This window comes from Drosophila subpulchrella, unplaced genomic scaffold (genome assembly GCF_014743375.2).
Source record: "Drosophila subpulchrella strain 33 F10 #4 breed RU33 unplaced genomic scaffold, RU_Dsub_v1.1 Primary Assembly Seq18, whole genome shotgun sequence".
Taxonomy (NCBI): domain Eukaryota; kingdom Metazoa; phylum Arthropoda; class Insecta; order Diptera; family Drosophilidae; genus Drosophila; species Drosophila subpulchrella.
In genome coordinates this window covers 821,120-838,735 of record NW_023665515.1, presented here as the reverse complement: position 1 = coordinate 838,735, position 17,616 = coordinate 821,120, and the positions used below count along the sequence as shown (strand labels likewise).

General features: G+C 39.9%; 1 protein-coding gene across 4 annotated transcripts in view; it reads right to left on the bottom strand.

The window, feature by feature from the left end:
* Positions 1-539: 539 nt before the first annotated feature.
* The window catches only part of LOC119559145 (protein apterous), a 70,419-nt gene continuing 53,342 nt past the window's right edge, over positions 540-17,616 (bottom strand). For 2 of the 4 annotated variants that reach the window (XM_037872214.1, XM_037872215.1), the window contains 4 exons: positions 2,218-2,391; positions 1,909-2,165; positions 1,487-1,683; positions 1,238-1,411 (listed from right to left, as the gene is read on the bottom strand). In XM_037872214.1, coding sequence (XP_037728142.1) covers positions 1,238-1,411; positions 1,487-1,683; positions 1,909-2,165; positions 2,218-2,391 — 802 coding nt within the window. Of the gene's footprint in view, positions 1,412-1,486; positions 1,684-1,908; positions 2,166-2,217; positions 2,392-2,530; positions 3,336-17,616 lie in introns of those variants that run through there. The other 2 variants (XM_037872216.1, XM_037872213.1) reach the window with 2 other exon arrangements.

The window sequence follows — 17,616 nt, the reverse complement described above, 5'->3', positions numbered from 1 at the left end:
AACATGCCAAAAACTATTCAAATCGACCCTTTCATTATAAAGTTTTAACCAAATAGTTAGCAAATTCAACAGAGTGCGAGAAGGAGATATATTAAGGCAGATAATGGGCTGCTTACGGGACTTTATTAACACGCCACCTGTATAGGAATGAAAGCTAGGTGGCGTGGTATTGAAATAGGAATTAACGCTAGGTGGCGACATCGTGTGGTGTGCTATCTTAAAAGTGCAAGTGCCTTCACCGTTGGGCTACATTTTCCAATTTTAAGCCCAATTTCATGTTTATTTAAACAAATTGTACCAACCCTAAATAATAGTATAACAAAAATATAACCGTTTAACGCTTTTCCTAAAAAAAATATTTCTCGGTGCTACTGATATTTGACAATTTGGCTTATAAAAATGGTCGTTAAACATTATCTTTTCGAGCAAGTAGTTGGAAAATATACTAGAAAAGCTAGTTAAAGAAAGAATTGGATATATGATATAGTAATAATACTAATGGGCCACTAAAATAAAAAGTTAAGCTGGAAATAAATGTCTTGATTGTTTCAATAACTTTTATTTGGCTTCTATGGTAAGACTTATAATTAAACTATTTGTAAGTACAAATTCTTTGTGTCCAGTGCTTCGATTATGATGACAGTTCATTGAATCTGCCCATCGGCGTTAGCGAAGCTATTTCTTTATCGTGACACTACATGTACATATGCACTACTACCGCTAAACTAAATTCATCTCTAACTATTCAATTTGGGCAATAAATATTAGATACATACGTGCAAATATGTATGTACATATATGAAAATCTCTTCGGGCGAGATTTGCGGGAATCTTCTATTAATGCTTACGTACGTTTCCCCCGAATTTCACCCGAAAACCTTTCTGTGACACCACCGTATAAGTACATATACACACTTTATGTACTTACATACATAAGTACAAAATGTAATGAGCTTTTTGAATAATAATACTAATATACTAAAAATATTCGAGTGCCTACTCGAGTGCCATTCAATGGCCATCGGTTTTTTGAGTGCCGCGCTTATTTTTCCACTTGATTTCTATCCAACGAGTCAATACCATTCAAGAGTTCTTTATGCCGGATATTGAAACTGTCTTGGTTCGGGATCTTGACTAGGGCAAACGTAGTGTAAACTGGACGATTGATGTGGAAGTTTAATGCAGCGCCATGATCGATTGACACTATTATTTTCTTTCCTCTTCCCCTGAGTATCAGTTAGTCCATGTTAAGTGGCGGGGTGCTGTTAGGGCCGCCTAATATGAACGAACTAGGACTGTGCACTGAGATGCTGTCAAGGTCTAAAGAGCCCTCTCCCTTTTCCAACATCCCACTGCCATCCTGCTTCATCATCATGCGGCGCCATTTGGCCCTGGCATTTTGAAACCAGACCTATACAAAGAAAAGAATAGCCAGCGCACTGGCATCAGTTGGTATGCTTGGTCCAGATTAGTTGGGATTACTCACCTGTAGGACTCTCTTTGGTAAACCGGTTTTCTGCGACAATTGCTTCAGATCCTTGGCGTCGGGATTGTGATTAATGGCGAAGTAGGACTTCATGGTACGTAACTGGTGATGTTTGAACGAGGTCCGCATTCGTTTGGTGCGCGACGAAGAGCTTAAGTGCGAGCCCCGACCAAAGTCTACGTACTCAGTGTTGAGATCTGAAATCAATCCAAACAGCCTTATTATTTTTTGATTTTACAGCACCTTTTGCATTTTATGAGGCCATAAAAAATCGACTGCTGTCGCATATTTAATGGCGCCAGTATCCAGATTTCGTGGTACCTCTATATATGCTGTGCCGTGGTCATAAAAAGCCTGGCCGCATGATGCCACTTTAATGGTTGGTAGCCTGATCTCCAAAAAGAGTGGTATTAACAACCTACCTATGTTTGCGGTGAACGCCTCAATGTCCTTGGGCTTGCGCTTGCGCGGCCTGCCTTTTTGACGAGCCGGCTGTGGTAGTCCGGTGATGACGTGGGTCGCGGGCACAAAGATGCCCGTAGGAACAATACTCCGACTAGGGTCCGAGTGCGGGCTCGAGGAGTCGTTGTGTGGCGAGCCGTACTGGGCGCTGTACGGGTGGGTGGCGCTCATGCTGGACGAGGCGGCGTCACCTTCCCTCGCTATGTTGTAGTGAATCCTGCAGGTAATCCTTAGAATGGGAAATACTGTACGAATTAAGGGCGGCTTACCTGCAGTATATTAGCGCATCGATTATACCATATTGATCTCCCTTTGTCAGTGGCGTGTGACAGATTGTGCAGCAAAAGCAGTTAATATGAAATACAAGGTTCCGGGCGCGCATCACTAACTCATTGGAGCTAATGGAAGCCAGGCAGCGCGAGCAGCGGCGAGTACCAAAAAAACTGCGGGCAATAAAATGGATTGACTACTATCATTTAAATTATGTGAAGAGTGCAAGCCAGCAGCATAATCGAGTATACTCTACGATCCCTGAGCACGCGCAATGGCGTGATGGTTAGGAAATCGTGTCCGAAGACATACCGTGGTTCTGCGCAAGTCTCCCCCACGAAACCAGTAATCATATGTTTGGCAGGAAGCTGCGCTTAATAATCAAGGCTCATCGACGGTTCAGTACCAACCCAATGGCTTTCCCATAAACGCCTACTCATCGTTAATTTAATAGTCATCCCAAGATGATGACGGCCTGCACCTTTGTCTTGGTATGGTTTCGATTCATCGCCGGCTACTGTTTTCATATTCGCAAATGACAGATCAAAGATTATCAGCATCCATCCATAATCACTGGGGAGTCGCTGCTTTCGTGTCAGAAATGAGCCAGTAGCTGTTCGGCTGGAACTCCGGAGATAGAAGAAGAAGACCAACATCAAATGCGCAAGACACGCGATTTCTTTGACATTAATCTAAATAATTGGCGCATTTCGTTTCAGCATTAACGACGCTCAACAGACTCATTCTCACATTTTGCAGTCAACTGAAAACACCAAGCCAATTTCAATTCCATACGAATTCATCATAAAAGAAGCATTTCGAGAAGCATTTTCATCTTATTCCCATTTCCTATCCCATACCTTTTTCAGTTTCCGTTACGCATCTGTGTTTTGATTTTGTTCAAAAATTATTTGGGAAGTGACACTGACATTTTTGTAACATCCACTTCTTGTTGCTACACATGTCGGAGCGGCTGCTGATCTATGGTGATTATTCACTCGGGCTCCGTCTCCAGAAACGCCCTTCAGATGAATGTACATATGTACTTGAGTTCGTCTGTACGAAAATGTACGTACCTTGTGTTGCTGCCCCATAAATAATATTAAACATGTATGCTAAGGACGGCGATGCGGTCGTAGCTACCAACTCATAAAACTGTCCCAGACCGCAGTTTTGGTGAAGTTCAGTCCATTTCGAGACACATCTACTGCCCTGACACGCCCCTTCTTTAGAGAGCAACGAGTGGAAGGCGAGAAAAATGAATTATGATTATTGCCATGTAAAATAGCAGGAGAAATGTCAAAGTGACAACGTAAAATAAATGATTGTGTTTTCGAGGTCTCGAAACTTGATACTTTCACACATATACTAAACTCTCTTTTTTTTTTTGCTCTTTTCGTATTTTTCAAAGTCACTTACAGACTGCGTCGGGCACTGAATTCAATCTGCATCACATCTAGGTTCCAGTCAAAGACTCCTAACCAGCTCACCTACTTTTTATACCCGTTACTTATAGAGTAAAAATTCTTCCATTTCAATTTACTACCGTATATGCTTACCGAAAACGAAATATAACGGTCTTTGTTATACCCGTTACTCGTAGAGTAAAAGGTTAAAATAGATTCGTCGGAAAGTATGTAACAGGCAAAAGGAAGCGTTTCCGACCCCATAAAGTATATATATTCTTGATCAGGATCACTAGCCGAATCGATCTAGCCATGTCCGTCTGTCCGTCTGTCCGGATGAACGCTGAGATCTCGGAAACTATAAGAGCTAGGCTATTGAGATTTGGCGTACAGATTTCTGAGCTTCTTACGCAGCGCAAGTTTGTTTCAGCAAATTGACACGCCCAAAACGGTGGCTCCTACAGTTTTGATGCTAGAGAAAAAATTTTAACTGAAATGTATTGCTCTCGGCAATACCTATCGATTTTCCAAAAAAAAGTTTGCCACGCCCACTTAAGCGCCCACAAACCGCCCATAAGCTTCAAAAAATCGTAAGTATGAACGTGAATATCTCGGAAACTATCATGGATAGAGAATTGGGATCTCAGATTTTGTTTTGTGAAAATACCTTTGACCACCCCTGTATATACTAAATTTTATGTGCACCTAAAAAACTTAAAAACTTCAACTGAATTTTATACAATATAAAACCTAACAAGGAATAACGTCATATTTGATTCCCCCGACTATCAGATACCCGTTAACCAACTAACGAACGCACTTTGATAAAACATACTTCTAGAAATCTCTAGAATAAACCCATGGGTAGCTTCTTAATTTTTTAAGTGGATATCAAAACTTTTGTTGGCTGAAGGTGCGATTTTTGTTTGATATCAGAAGTTTTTGTTTTAAACATTAATCACATTATTCATCTTCATACAGCTTCAATTTTCTTAATTTTTACTTTTACACTTTCACCGATCTTTTTCCCAAACGAATTAAAATTGTTGCAAGCTTTGTATGCAATCCTTTAGCTGCTTTTCTGCCAAACTAACTAGTTTTTCCAAAAGTAGTAAAATAATAAAAAGGTCAATGCTCAGGCAGTGTAAGATGTTCTGATCTGGTAAATGTCGCCATTTTTGTTGATTAATAACTTTAAATCGAGACTTTTTACAACAATGAGTCGTATGTCAAAAGTTGAGGAATCTCAAGGGCTTTACACCTTAAAATTTTATTTGAGATCCCTAGAGCTGTTTTTAAGGAATCAGAAAAAATTCTGAATTATAATAAACGTGTGCCTATAATTCTTAAACGGTGCTATTTAGACAAATCATGTTAGAAAGGCGTACAAAGCATTTCAAAATTCCTTCTAAAAACATATAGCACAAGTCTGTAGCTTCAGTAGTTCACAAGCTACGGGTGTACAAAATTTAGCTATTTATAGCTGTTTTCTCGCCAAAGTAGAAATTTTTTCCAAAGGTGGTAGAAGTATAGTTTCTTCTATTAAGCTGGTAAACAACATCTTAAGTTTCCAGGACCTTCAAATAGAGTTTGGATACGCACAAAAAAAGGGCAATGCTATTTTTGTTGATTAATAACTTTAACACGAGACTCTTTAAGGGCTATACACACTAAAATTTAGTTTGAAGTCGTTAAAGCTAATTTTGAGAAATCAGAAAAAAAAGTTTAAAAAATCTAAGTAAAAAACAAGGGAGAACGCTATAGTCGAGTACCTCGACTATCAGATACCCGTTACTCAGCTTAAGGGACCAAAGGGAAATGGAGATATGCAAGCACCAAAGCGAGATTGAAATGCGCCACCTACCGGCGGTAGACAGACTAAAGCGTTATGGGTGTTAGAGTGGGCGTGGCAAAGTTTTTTTTGGATCAATCAATAGGTATTGACAAGACCAATACATTTCAGTTAAAATTTTTTATCTAGCATGAAAATTGTGGACGCCACAGGTTTGGGCGGTTTGTGGGCGTTAGAGTGGGCGTGACATATTCATGTAGCAATCTTGCGCTGCGTACAAGGCTACGGAATCTTAATCTGAGATCTTAATTCTCTACCTTTGATAGTTTCCGAGATATCATCGTTCATATTTACGATTTTTTGAAGCTTGTGGGCGGTTTGTGGGCGTTAAAATGGGCGTGGCAAACTTTTTTTTGGACAATCGATAGGAATTGTTGAGAACAATACATTTCAGTTAAAATTTTTATTCTAGCATCAAAACTGTAGGAGCCACAGTTTTGGGCGGTTTGTGGGCGTTAGAGTGGGCGTGGCACTCTGCTGAAACAAACTTGAGCTGCGCAGGAATCTCAGGAATCTGAATGCCTAATCCCAATATTGTAGCTCTTATAGTTTCCGAGATCTCAGCGTTCATATTTATGATTTTTCGAAGTTTGTGGGTGGCTTGTGGGCGTTAAAGTGTGCGTGGCAAACTTTTATTGGGTTAATCGATAGGTATTGATAAGAACAATATATTTCAGTTAAATTTTTTATTCTAGCATCAAAACTGGAGGAGCCACAGTTTTGGGCGGTTTGTGGGCGTTCGAGTGGGCGTGGCACATTGCTGAAACAAACTTGCGCTGCGCAGGAATCTCAGGAATCTGCATGCCTAATATCAGTATTGTAGCTTTTATAGTTTCCGACAGACGGACATGGCTAGATCGACTGGGCTAGTGATCCTGATCAAGAATATATATACTTTATGGGGTCGGAAACGCTTATTTCTGCCTGTTACATACTTTCCGACGAATATGGTATACCCTTTTACTCTACGAGTAACGGGTATAATTAAATCGATGTATAAATGATAAGCGCGTTAAATGTCCATAATCATTATTATAAAATTAAGTAGGTAATTATACCCGTTACTCGAAGAGTAAAAGGGTATACTAGATTCGTCGGAAAGTATGTAACAGGCAGAAGGAAGCGTTTCCGACCCCATAAAGTATATATATTCTTGATCAGGATCACTAGCCGAGTCGATCTAGCCATGTCCGTCTGTCCGTCTGTCCGTCTGTCCGTCTGTCCGTCTGTCCGTCTGTCCGGATGAACGCTGAGATCTCGGAAACTATGAGAGCTAGGCTATTGAGATTTGGCGTGCAGATTCCTGAGCTTCTTACGCAGCGCAAGTTTGTTTCAGTAGACTGCCACGCCCACTCTAACGCCCACAAACCGCCCAAAACTGTGGCTCCTACAGTTTTGATGTTAGATAGAAAATTTTAACTGAAATGTATTAGTCTTGTCCATACCTATCGATTGACCCAAAAAAAATTTTCTACGCCCCCTCTAACGCCCACAAACCTCCCAAGAAAAAAAGCTATGACGTCAGAGCCAGACAATGCGAAATGTTTTTACGCGTGTATGTGTGTGTATGTAAATAGTTGCCGGCCGAACTTAGCGGCAAAGAGAAAAGCACTGCCGGCGCTCAGAGAGAGCAAAGTGCGCGGCTAACTTATTCTATTGAATAATGAATTTGTCACGCCTACCCTAACGCACACAACGCTTAAATCTGTCTTCCGCCGGTAGGTGGCGCATTTAAATCTCGCTTTGCTGCTTGCATATCTCCATTTCCCTTTGGTCGCTGAGTAACGGGTATCCGATAGTCGAGGTACTCGACTATAGCGTTCTCCCTTGTTTTTTGTATGGCCTTCTTGATATTGATAGCAAAAGACTTAAAATCGGTGAAAAGGCTTGGTTTTAATAGAAAAAAAGGAAACTTTAAAATTCAACTACAAGATTTCCGAACAAAAAATTTCTGCGCGGAAGTTCATATGAAATCGCGGTCTGACAAGGTTAATATTTTTCGCGTGTTTTTGGCACATGCACTATTTCTAAACTAATACTAATATACATACATACATTTCAAATACAAGCACCTCTTAACGAGGTAAGGGGTCGAAACGATCGCTTCTTCGACTATCAGATATGCAAGCAGCAAAGCGAGATTGTGGGCGTTAGAGTGAGCGTGGCACTCTTCTGAAACAAACTTGCGCTGCGCAGGAATCTGAGGAATCTGCAGTCTAAGTTTGATTTATCAAAGTGCCACGCACACTCTAACGCCCACAAACCAACCAAAACTGGGCTACTACAGTTTTATTGCTAGAAAAAATATTTAAGCCGAAGTGTACTGCTCACGTCAATTGGCCATAAAAAAATGTTACCACGCCGACTCTTACGTCTGTAAGACATCTGACTATGGTGTGAACAGTCGCGTGTTGCACTATAAGGCGGGGTTAATCAAGGTAAGAATTTTTTAAATAAATTGGAGCAAACCAAATTATTTTTTCTAAGTGTATATTTAAATCCACAAACAGCATCAATGCCCTACTGGATAGTGGCCAAGGGCAGCGGCGCTCCCCTCGAACCACTCACTACCCTGGCTGAAACTCCGTGACGTTCCGCAGGTCTGGCTGAGCTCTCTTTGGAGGGCGAGTGAGCTGCGCTGTGCATACTGAAGTGGATGTCGACGTGTGGCCTGTTTTGACGCGGCTAAACCTCCGGGAACAGGGCGGCCACGTTTTGTAACGTGAGAGCATTTGTAACGCGTTGAGGGATTGCACTTCAAGAGTCACCCGCTGGGATCTGCTCTCCCTATTATAAATGTATAAATTAACCAGGAACAACAACAGCGGGTTTCCCAGATTTGCCACGCCACGACCGACAGCAGCGGTTTCCCTCCCCGTTCATCAGCTATCGTGAGATCATTTTGAGCGCCGTACTCCTGCCTCGTGGTTCTAACCCCACAATTCCCCCTTTTCATGACATCCCGTTGCGATAATTTGATTCTAGGACCTCGGCGACATGCTGCCTAAACGTATATAATAATCATTTGAATTTTTGGTTTTGTGTGTTTACTGTCGTTTTCACTGGAACTGCAAGCTCTAAAATTGATTGAAGATTTGTTTTTTACATGTTTAAAGCATTGGAAAATTAGTATGGATAACTGTCCTATGGATTTGTGGTGTGGTCTCAACAAAGTGACGGGTTAATAACTGTTATAATAATTTAATAATTATTATTATCGTGGATTTGGTTGTGGGGGGATGTACAAAGATTTGTTGAGTAGAAATCAATGAACTGGAATATAATACAAGGTGAGTTCCAAAGTAAACAGGACTTTAAAAAAAATGACAGAACAAATAGTTTTTTCGGCAAAATCAATTTATTTTATTCAAAATAGTCTCCTTCTGCTTTCATACAGCGTTTTGCACGGTCCAAAAGCATGTCGAACGAGTGTTTTAGCTCGTTGCCCGGTATGGCCGCCAGTATGCCGATGCAAGCCTTTTGAATGGCCTCTACGTCTGCATAACGCTTTCCTTTTATCGGCAAATGCATTTTTCCGTAAAGGCAGAAGTCGCACGGTGCCATATCAGGTGAATACGGGGAGTGGTTGATGGTTGAAATGTGATTTTTGGTCAAATAGTCGGACACAAGCGTCGATCGATGAGACGGCGCATTATCGTGCAACAAACGCCAACTTCCATCTTCGCGATATTCGGGCCGAACACGTCGAATACGGCGCACCAAACGCTTCAAAACTCCAAAGTAGAATACCGCATTAACGTTTTGGCCGGGTGGAACTAATTCTTTGTGGACAATACCCTTGGAATCATAAAAACAAATCAGCATTGTCTTCACTTTTGACTTCTCCAGGCGCGATTTTTTAGGTTTCGGCTCGTCCGGCGCCTTCCATTCAGCACTCTGGCGTTTCGTTTCGGGATCATATTGAAAACACCACGTTTCGTCACCAGTCACAATCTTGTAAAGGAAGTTTGGGTCTTTTTTGCCTCTTTAATGATGTCCTTCGAATGTTGAATTCTGAGCAATTTTTGGACGTCAGTCAATTTGTGCGGAACAAACCGTGCACACACCTTTTGTAATCCCAAATGTTCGGTCAAAATGCGATAAATCGATGTTTTGGAGATGTTCAATTCTATTTCCATGAATTTCAATGATGATTTCGGCTGATTATACCCGTTACTCGTAGAGTAAAAGGGTATACTAGATTCGTCGGAAAGTATGTAACAGGCAGAAGGAAGCGTTTCCGACCCCATAAAGTATATATATTCTTGATCAGGATCACTAGCCGAGTCGATCTAGCCATGTCCGTCTGTCCGTCTGTCCGGATGAACGCTGAGATCTCGGAAACTATGAGAGCTAGGCTATTGAGATTTGGCGTGCAGATTCCTGAGCTTCTTACGCAGCGCAAGTTTGTTTCAGTAGACTGCCACGCCCACTCTAACGCCCACAAACCTCCCAAGAAAAAAGCTATGACGTCAGAGCCAGACAATGCGAAATGTTTTTACGCGTGTATGTGTGTGTATGTAAATAGTTGCCGACCGAACTTAGCGGCAAAGAAAAAAGCACTGCCGGCGCTCAGAGAGAGCAAAGTGCGCGGCTAACTTATTCTATTGAATAATGAATTTTTCACGCCTACGCTAACGCCCACAACGCTTAAATCTGTCTTCCGCCGGTAGGTGGCGTATTTAAATCTCGCTTTGCTGCTTGCATATCTCCATTTCCCTTTGGTCCCTTAAGCTGAGTTTTGGGTATCTGATAGTCGAGGTACTCGACTATAGCGTTCTCTCTTGTTTTTTTTGAATTTACGCACAGTTTCGATGGAATTTTCGGTGATCACGGATTTTGGTTGGCCCACATGTTCATCGTCATTTATGTCCTCACGACCACTTTGAAAACGTTGAAACCACTCGTGCACTCTGCTACGGGATAGGCAATCATTGCCATAAACTTGCTTCATCAATTGAAACGTTTCGGTAAAAGTTTTACCAATTTCAAAACAAAATTTAATGTTGGCTTTTTGTTCGAAGCTCATTTACGCACCGATGACAAAAACATACTGACACTTAAAACTCAATAACCTCACTTTCAATAGATGAAATGTCATGAAATTTTTACTGGAAGTCGATAAACGATAGCAGATTCTAACGCACCAGTTGACATATAGATGGCGCCACTAGAGAGCGCTAGATTCAAAAAGTCCTGTTTACTTTGGAACTCACCTTGTACTTATTCTAATTGTAATACCCTATTAATATTTAGTTCTTTTTACTTTTTAACTCGAGTGAGGGATCTATCCGCCATATCCTATGACAATAATTTAACAGGTGGAAGGAAGCATTTCCGACCCTATAGTCTAACACATATCAATCAAAAACACCTCTTAACGAAGTAAGGGGTCTTGACGATCGCACCTTCAATATACAAAAGTTCTGATACACAATTTTGTGAAGAAAAATGATTGTAGATTCGACTAAATAAATACACTTTCTAACATGTTTTTATTCAGCCCACTTCATCAAAATATTTAAGCTTCAGCATACAAAGGTATATTCTTTTAATACTCATACTCGTCTGGGCTAAAGTAATAGCATTAGACGAGTACCTCGACTATCAGGTACCCTTTACTAAGCTAAAGGGAAGCGAGATTGAAATGCGCCACCTACCGGCGGTAGACAGACTTAAGCGTTTTGGGCGTTAGAGTGGGTGTGGCAAATTTTTATTTTGTTCAATCGATAGCTATTGACAAGACCAATACATTTCAGTTAAAATTTTGTATCTAGCATACAAGTTGTGTGCGCCACAGGCTTGGGCGGTTTGTGGGCGTTAGAGTGGCTTACAAGGCTACGGAATCTAAGTATGAGATCCCAATTCTCTTTCTTTTGTAGTTTCCGAGATATCCGCGTTCATATTTATGATTTTTCGAAGTTTGTGAGTGGTTTGTGGGCGTTAAAGTGTGCATGGCAAACTTTTATTGGGTTAATCGATAGGTATTGATAAGAACAATACATTTCAGTTAAATTTGTTATTCTAGCATCAAAACTGGAGGACCCACAGTTTTGGGCGGTTTGTGGGCGTTAGAGTGGGCGTGGCACATTGCTGAAAAAAACTTGCGCTGCGAAAGAAGCTCAGGAATCTGCATGCCAAATCTCAATAGCCTAGCTCTTCTACTTTCCGAGATCTCAGCGTTCATCCGGACAGACAGACAGACGGACAGACGAGATTAAAATGCGCCACCTACCCGTGATCTTAATATATGATTAGTGGGCGGTAGACAGATTTCAGCGTTATGCGCGTTAGAGTGGGCGTGGCAAACTTTTTTTTTGGATCATTTTCCCTATATTTATGGCGATTTTTCTAATTTTAGGGCGATTTCTTTTTAGGGCGATTTTTCTAGTATTTAGAAAAATTATTTTATAAGTGTTGTTTGACTCGGCTAGTGATCCCGATCAAGAGTATATATACTTTATAGGGTCGTAAGCGTTTCCTTTCACCTGTTACATACTTTCTGTCGAATACAATATATCTATTACTCTACGAGTGACCTGTATAAAACGGTCATTGCAACCTATAGGACGTTTTTTAATGGAAATGATATAATTTTTAAGTCCGCATGCATGTTTTTTTTTTAATTTTCATATGTAAGAGACTTTAATTTTATTTATTACAATCTTATAACTGAACCCACTGTGGCACTTCCACACCACCTCTGTTCCTTCGCAAGTTATTCACTTGGCTGAGAAACGCCTTAACTTGGCTTTCTGCGAAACATTCGTTAACTTGGCTGGGGTGCAACAGAAAACATAAACTTGATGTCCGCACGATAATTAAAACATTTAATGTCCATCATAAGAAATTATTTTACGCTGAACTTATACTCATTCCCGAATAAAAAAGAAAAAGACAAGCGGTGAACAGCAGATTCGTTTCACTAGCTTGAAAGTAACAATGGGTTTCTTTAACTGTAGTATAACAGTATAACAGAAGACACATTTTCATTCAGAAAGGTCCTGCGCTTCGTGGAAGCCGGAACAGTGTTTTAGAGAACTCTTAGAATTGCAAATAAAGCAACACAGACCGCTAAGGTCGACTATCACATACCAGTTACTTACACAGCTAACCAATGTACCTAAATAACTAATATGTAAACCATTTTTGGAACGTCGATAGATATTAACAAATAAAAAAATACGCTGAAAAAAAATCTTAGGCGCCACAATTCTTACTAGTGGCGCAAGTAGCATTTAAATGTAATATTTAACTCTCTAGGTTTAACAAGAAAGAACGCTATAGTCGAGTACCTCGACTATCAGATACCCGTTACTCAGCTAATGGGACCAAAGGGAAATGGAGATATGCAAGCAGCAAAGCGAGATTGAAATGCGCCACCTACCCGTGATCTCAATATATGGTTATGTGGGCGGTAGACAGATTTAAGCGCTATGAGCTTTGTGGCCGTTAGAGTAAGCGTGGCACTCTGCTGAAGAAAACTTGCGCAACGCAGGAATCTCAGGAATCTGCATGCCTAATCCCAGTTTTGTAGCTCCTATAGTTTCCAAAAACCGCCGACAAACTTCAAGAAATCGTAAATTAAATTAAATCTGTCTACCGCCGGTAGGTGGCTCATTTCAATCTCACTTTGCTGCTTGCATATCTCCATTTCCCTTTGGTCCCTTTAGCTGAGTAACGGGTATCTGATAGTCGAGGTACTCGACTATAGCGTTCTTCCTTGTTCTTAAGGTCAATTTTACTAAAATACCACATTTTTATACCCGTTACTCGTAGAGTAAAAGGGTATACTAGATTCGTCGGAAAGTATGTAACAGGCAGAAGGAAGCGTTTCCGACCCCATAAAGTATATATAATCTTGATCAGGATCACTAGCCGAGTTGATCTAGCCATGTCCGTCTGTCTGTCCGTCCGGATGAACGCTGAGATTTCGGAAACTATAAGAGCTAGGCTATTGAGATTTGGCGTGCAGATTCCTGAGCTTCTTACGCAGCGCAAGTTTGTTTCAGTAGAGTGCCACGCTTACTCTAACGCCCACAAACCGCCCAAAACTTTGGCTCCTACAGTTTTTATGCTAGAATACAAATTTTAACTGAAATGTATTGTCCCCATCCATACCTATCGATTGACCCAAAAAAAATTTGCCACGCCCACTTTAACGCCCACAATCCGCCCACAGACTTCAAAAAATCGTAAATATGAACGCGGATATCTCGGAAAATGTCAAAGATAGAGAAATGGGATTTCAGATGTAGATTCCGTAGGCTTGAGCGCAGCGCAAGTTTGTTACGCGAATATGCCACGCCCACTCTAACGCCCACAATCCGCCCAAGCCTGTGGCGCCCACAATTTTCATGCTAGATACACAATTTTAACTGAAATGTATTAATCTCGTCAATACCTATCGATTGATCCAAAAAAAACTTTGCCACGCCCACTCTAACGCCCATAACGCTTAAGTCTGTCTACCGCCGGTAGGTGGCGCATTTCAATCTCTCTTTCCTGCTTGCATATATCCATTTCCCTTTGGTCCCTTTAACTGAGTAACGGATATCTGATAGTCGAGGTACTCGACTATAGCGTTCTTCCTTGTTTCTATTATTTAAGCCGAATTTTTCCGAACATATGCCCTTAATATTTTCTCATATTTAGGGCAAAATCGCCATATTTCGTAGAACAAAAAGTCACCTAAAATAGCCGTTGAAACTAGAAAGTCGACTTTAATATTTGAAAATCGGTGGCCTAGCGGACTAATTGCGTTAGACTTTCAAAACCATGTAAATGGCCATGTCCGTCTGTCCGTCCGTTTCTACTCAAAGTAGTCTCTCAGTTTTAAAGCTATCGGGGCTGAAAGTTTTCCAAAAGTTTTATTTCATTTGCAGGTAGTATATTAGTCGGAACCAGCCGGATCGGACAACTATATCTTATAGCTCCCATAGGAATAATCGGAAAAATAATTATATCTTTGGTGTTTATACACCCACAAAAAAAATCGCCCTTAAATCAAGAAATTCGCCCTTAAATCAAGAAAATCGCCTATGATTTTGAGCCAACGGCGACTCGCCTTTATTTTAAGTAAATAATTTACTTGAATTTATGGTTTGCCATTTCTGGAAATAATGACAAATTTTTCTTAAATGTATGGTAAATAACCTTAAAATTAAGGAAAATTTTCTTAAAAAAAGAAAAAAAATATTTATTTTGTAAGATTACCTTTTTCTACATTTGAGGAATTTGGTTGGTTTTGTATACCAATTTTGGATTTTAAATGGATAAAACCGTTTCTAATTTTAAAGGCAATTATTACATGGTTATATAGTATACAAATTTTTATATTTACCTGTATTTATGTAAGATTTATTTTATATAAAATTATATAAATGGAAAAATCCTTACCTCAGACAACCCCGGCATGAACTCGAACCCGCAACTGCTCACACCATAGCCAGACGTCTAACCATTCGGCCACGCGTGCTTCTTGTCATACAATGACTAAAGAGGGCTATGGTGCTTTTGGTCCAGCTTTACGCATACCAATAACGTTTATTCTAATCTAAACTCTTTTAACAACCGTTTAAACAATTTGGTAAATAGGAAAGTGAAACTAATAAGAATAAAAATTAAATAAATTTAAAAAAAAAAAGAAAAATAAATAAACAAAGGGTACACTTGCCGTGGCTTGGGCTCGAACCGGTACTTTTGTACGATTATTTATTGACCGGACGTCTTTACCAGCTAGACCACCATCAAAATGTATAAAAAAAAGTCACTTTTTCCTTAAAATATGGGAATTTCTTTACTAAATTTAAATAAGAATTTACCATTATTTCAAGAAAAAAAATCAAGAAAAATTCGCCATTAGTTAACGAAAAATTTTTATTCTTCCACTTCTTTTTTACAAAGAAAAAATAATATGGCGAAATTCCGTAAATTTTAGAAACTCTTTCTATAATCAAGAAAATATTTCTTAATTCAAGAAAATATTTCTTAATTCAATGGCGTTTTAAAATCACGGGCGAATTTCTAATATTTATGGTGATTTTTTTGTTGAGTGTACCCGTTACTCGTAGAGTAAAAGGGTATACTAGATTCGTCGGAAAGTATGTAACAGGCAGAAGGAAGCGTTTCCGACCCCATAAAGTATATATATTCTTGATCAGGATCACTAGCCGAGTCGATCTAGCCATGTCCGTCTGTCCGTCTATCCGTCTGTCTGTCTGTCCGGATGAACGCTGAGATCTCGAAAACTATGAGAGCTAGGCTATTGAGATTTGGCGTGCAGATTCCTGAGCTTCTTACGCAGCGCAAGTTTGTTTCAGTAGAGTGCCACGCCCACTCTAACGCCCACAAACCGCTTAAAATTGTGGCTCCTACAGTTTTGATGCAAGAGTAAAAATTTAAACTGAAATGAATTGTTATAATCAATACCTATCGATTGACATACAAAAAAGTTTGCTACGCCCACTTTAACGCCCACAAACCGCCCACAAACTTCAAAAAATCGTAAGTATGAACGCGGATATCTCGGAAACTATCAAAGATAGAGAATTGGGATCTCAGATTTAGATTCCGTAGCCTTGTACGTAGCGCAAGTTTGTTATTCAAATATGCTACGCCCACAAACCGCCCAAACCTGTGGAGCCCACAATTTTCATGCTAGATAAAAAAATTTAACTGAAATGTTTTATTCTCGTCAATACCTATCGCTTGATCCAAAAAAATGATGACAGCAATACATTTCAGTTAAAATTTTTATTCTAGCATCAAAACTGTAGGAGCCACAGTTTCACCTTGCTGAAACATGCGCAAACATGCGCTACACAAGAAGCTCAGGAATCTGCATTGCAAGTCCCAATAGCCTAGCTCTAATAGTTTCCGAGATCTCAGCGTTCATCCGGACGGACAGACGGACGGACATGGCTAGATCGCCTCGGCTAGTGATCCTGATCAATAATATACATATATACTTTATGGGGTCGGAAACGCTTCCTTCTGCCTGTTACATACTTTCCGACGAATCTAGTATACTATTTAACTATAGCTAGAAACTAACTATAGCTAGAAAACTTCAAACAAATTTAGAAATGTAAAATAATTGCAAGTTGTTGTCGAAATTGTATGATATATGAGCTTTTAAGTGCCGATAACGGTCGAGGACCTTATAGTACTTTAGTGAGCCGCCGAAAAGTTTGAAACTATGTCAATAAATTGTGATCGCTTTAAATTGGACTCACATATAAAAAATGGTAAAAAAATCGAATTTTTAAAGGCCAATTTTTTTTAAAAGCCAATTTGAAATTAAATTGGTTAGCAAATGTGGACGTGTTGATAGAGCTTCGGTTTTTGTCGACTTTAAATTTAAAGACGCAGAGTCTGCAGTGGCGGCGTTCTAAAATATTAATGCGGTTTCTTTTCTCCTATTTTCTTTGCGAGGTACAGAAAATATTTTATTGCATAACCAACGACATCAGAGAGGCCACAAATTCGGTGCTCGAGTCTTCTGGTTTTACTAACCACAATTAAATGGTCGCGCTTCGGTTACTTTTCAAATTTAAAGCAATATATGCTAACCTATTTTTTCCTCTCGCATGCTTTTCTGCTCACTGTAGTTAACCCTTCCTACGTAAAGTGTTTTACGAGGCGTAGACAGAGCTCATACCCTTCGCTGATGAAGACATTTCATCGACCTCGAGGTCTGCACATTGCTTGGCTGTCTGATAGTGAAGCAGACAATCTCCCCGACTTAATTTCATTGTGTCACACAAAATAAAAGTTTTGACACTACCTTTGTACCGATACCCTCTTTTAACATAATCCCCCTAGCCCCAATCTGACTCTGGTTTATTCGTGTGATCCGCTGTGCCATCAACACATTATCGCGATAGATAAGCACTTGCTGACCGGACGGTGTCATAAAAGTTTGGGCAGCAAGTGCTATTTTGAACATAAGAACATTTTAGAAAGTGTATTTATTTAGGGGAATTTAAAGGCAAATTTTGTCACAAAATTTATATCAGATTTTTTGTATGTTAAAGGTGCGATCGTCACAACCCCTTACTGAGTTAAGAGGTGTTTTTATTTGATTTCAGAAGTTTTTGTTTTAAAAATCAATTATTTAAAAATAGGAGATATGTTTA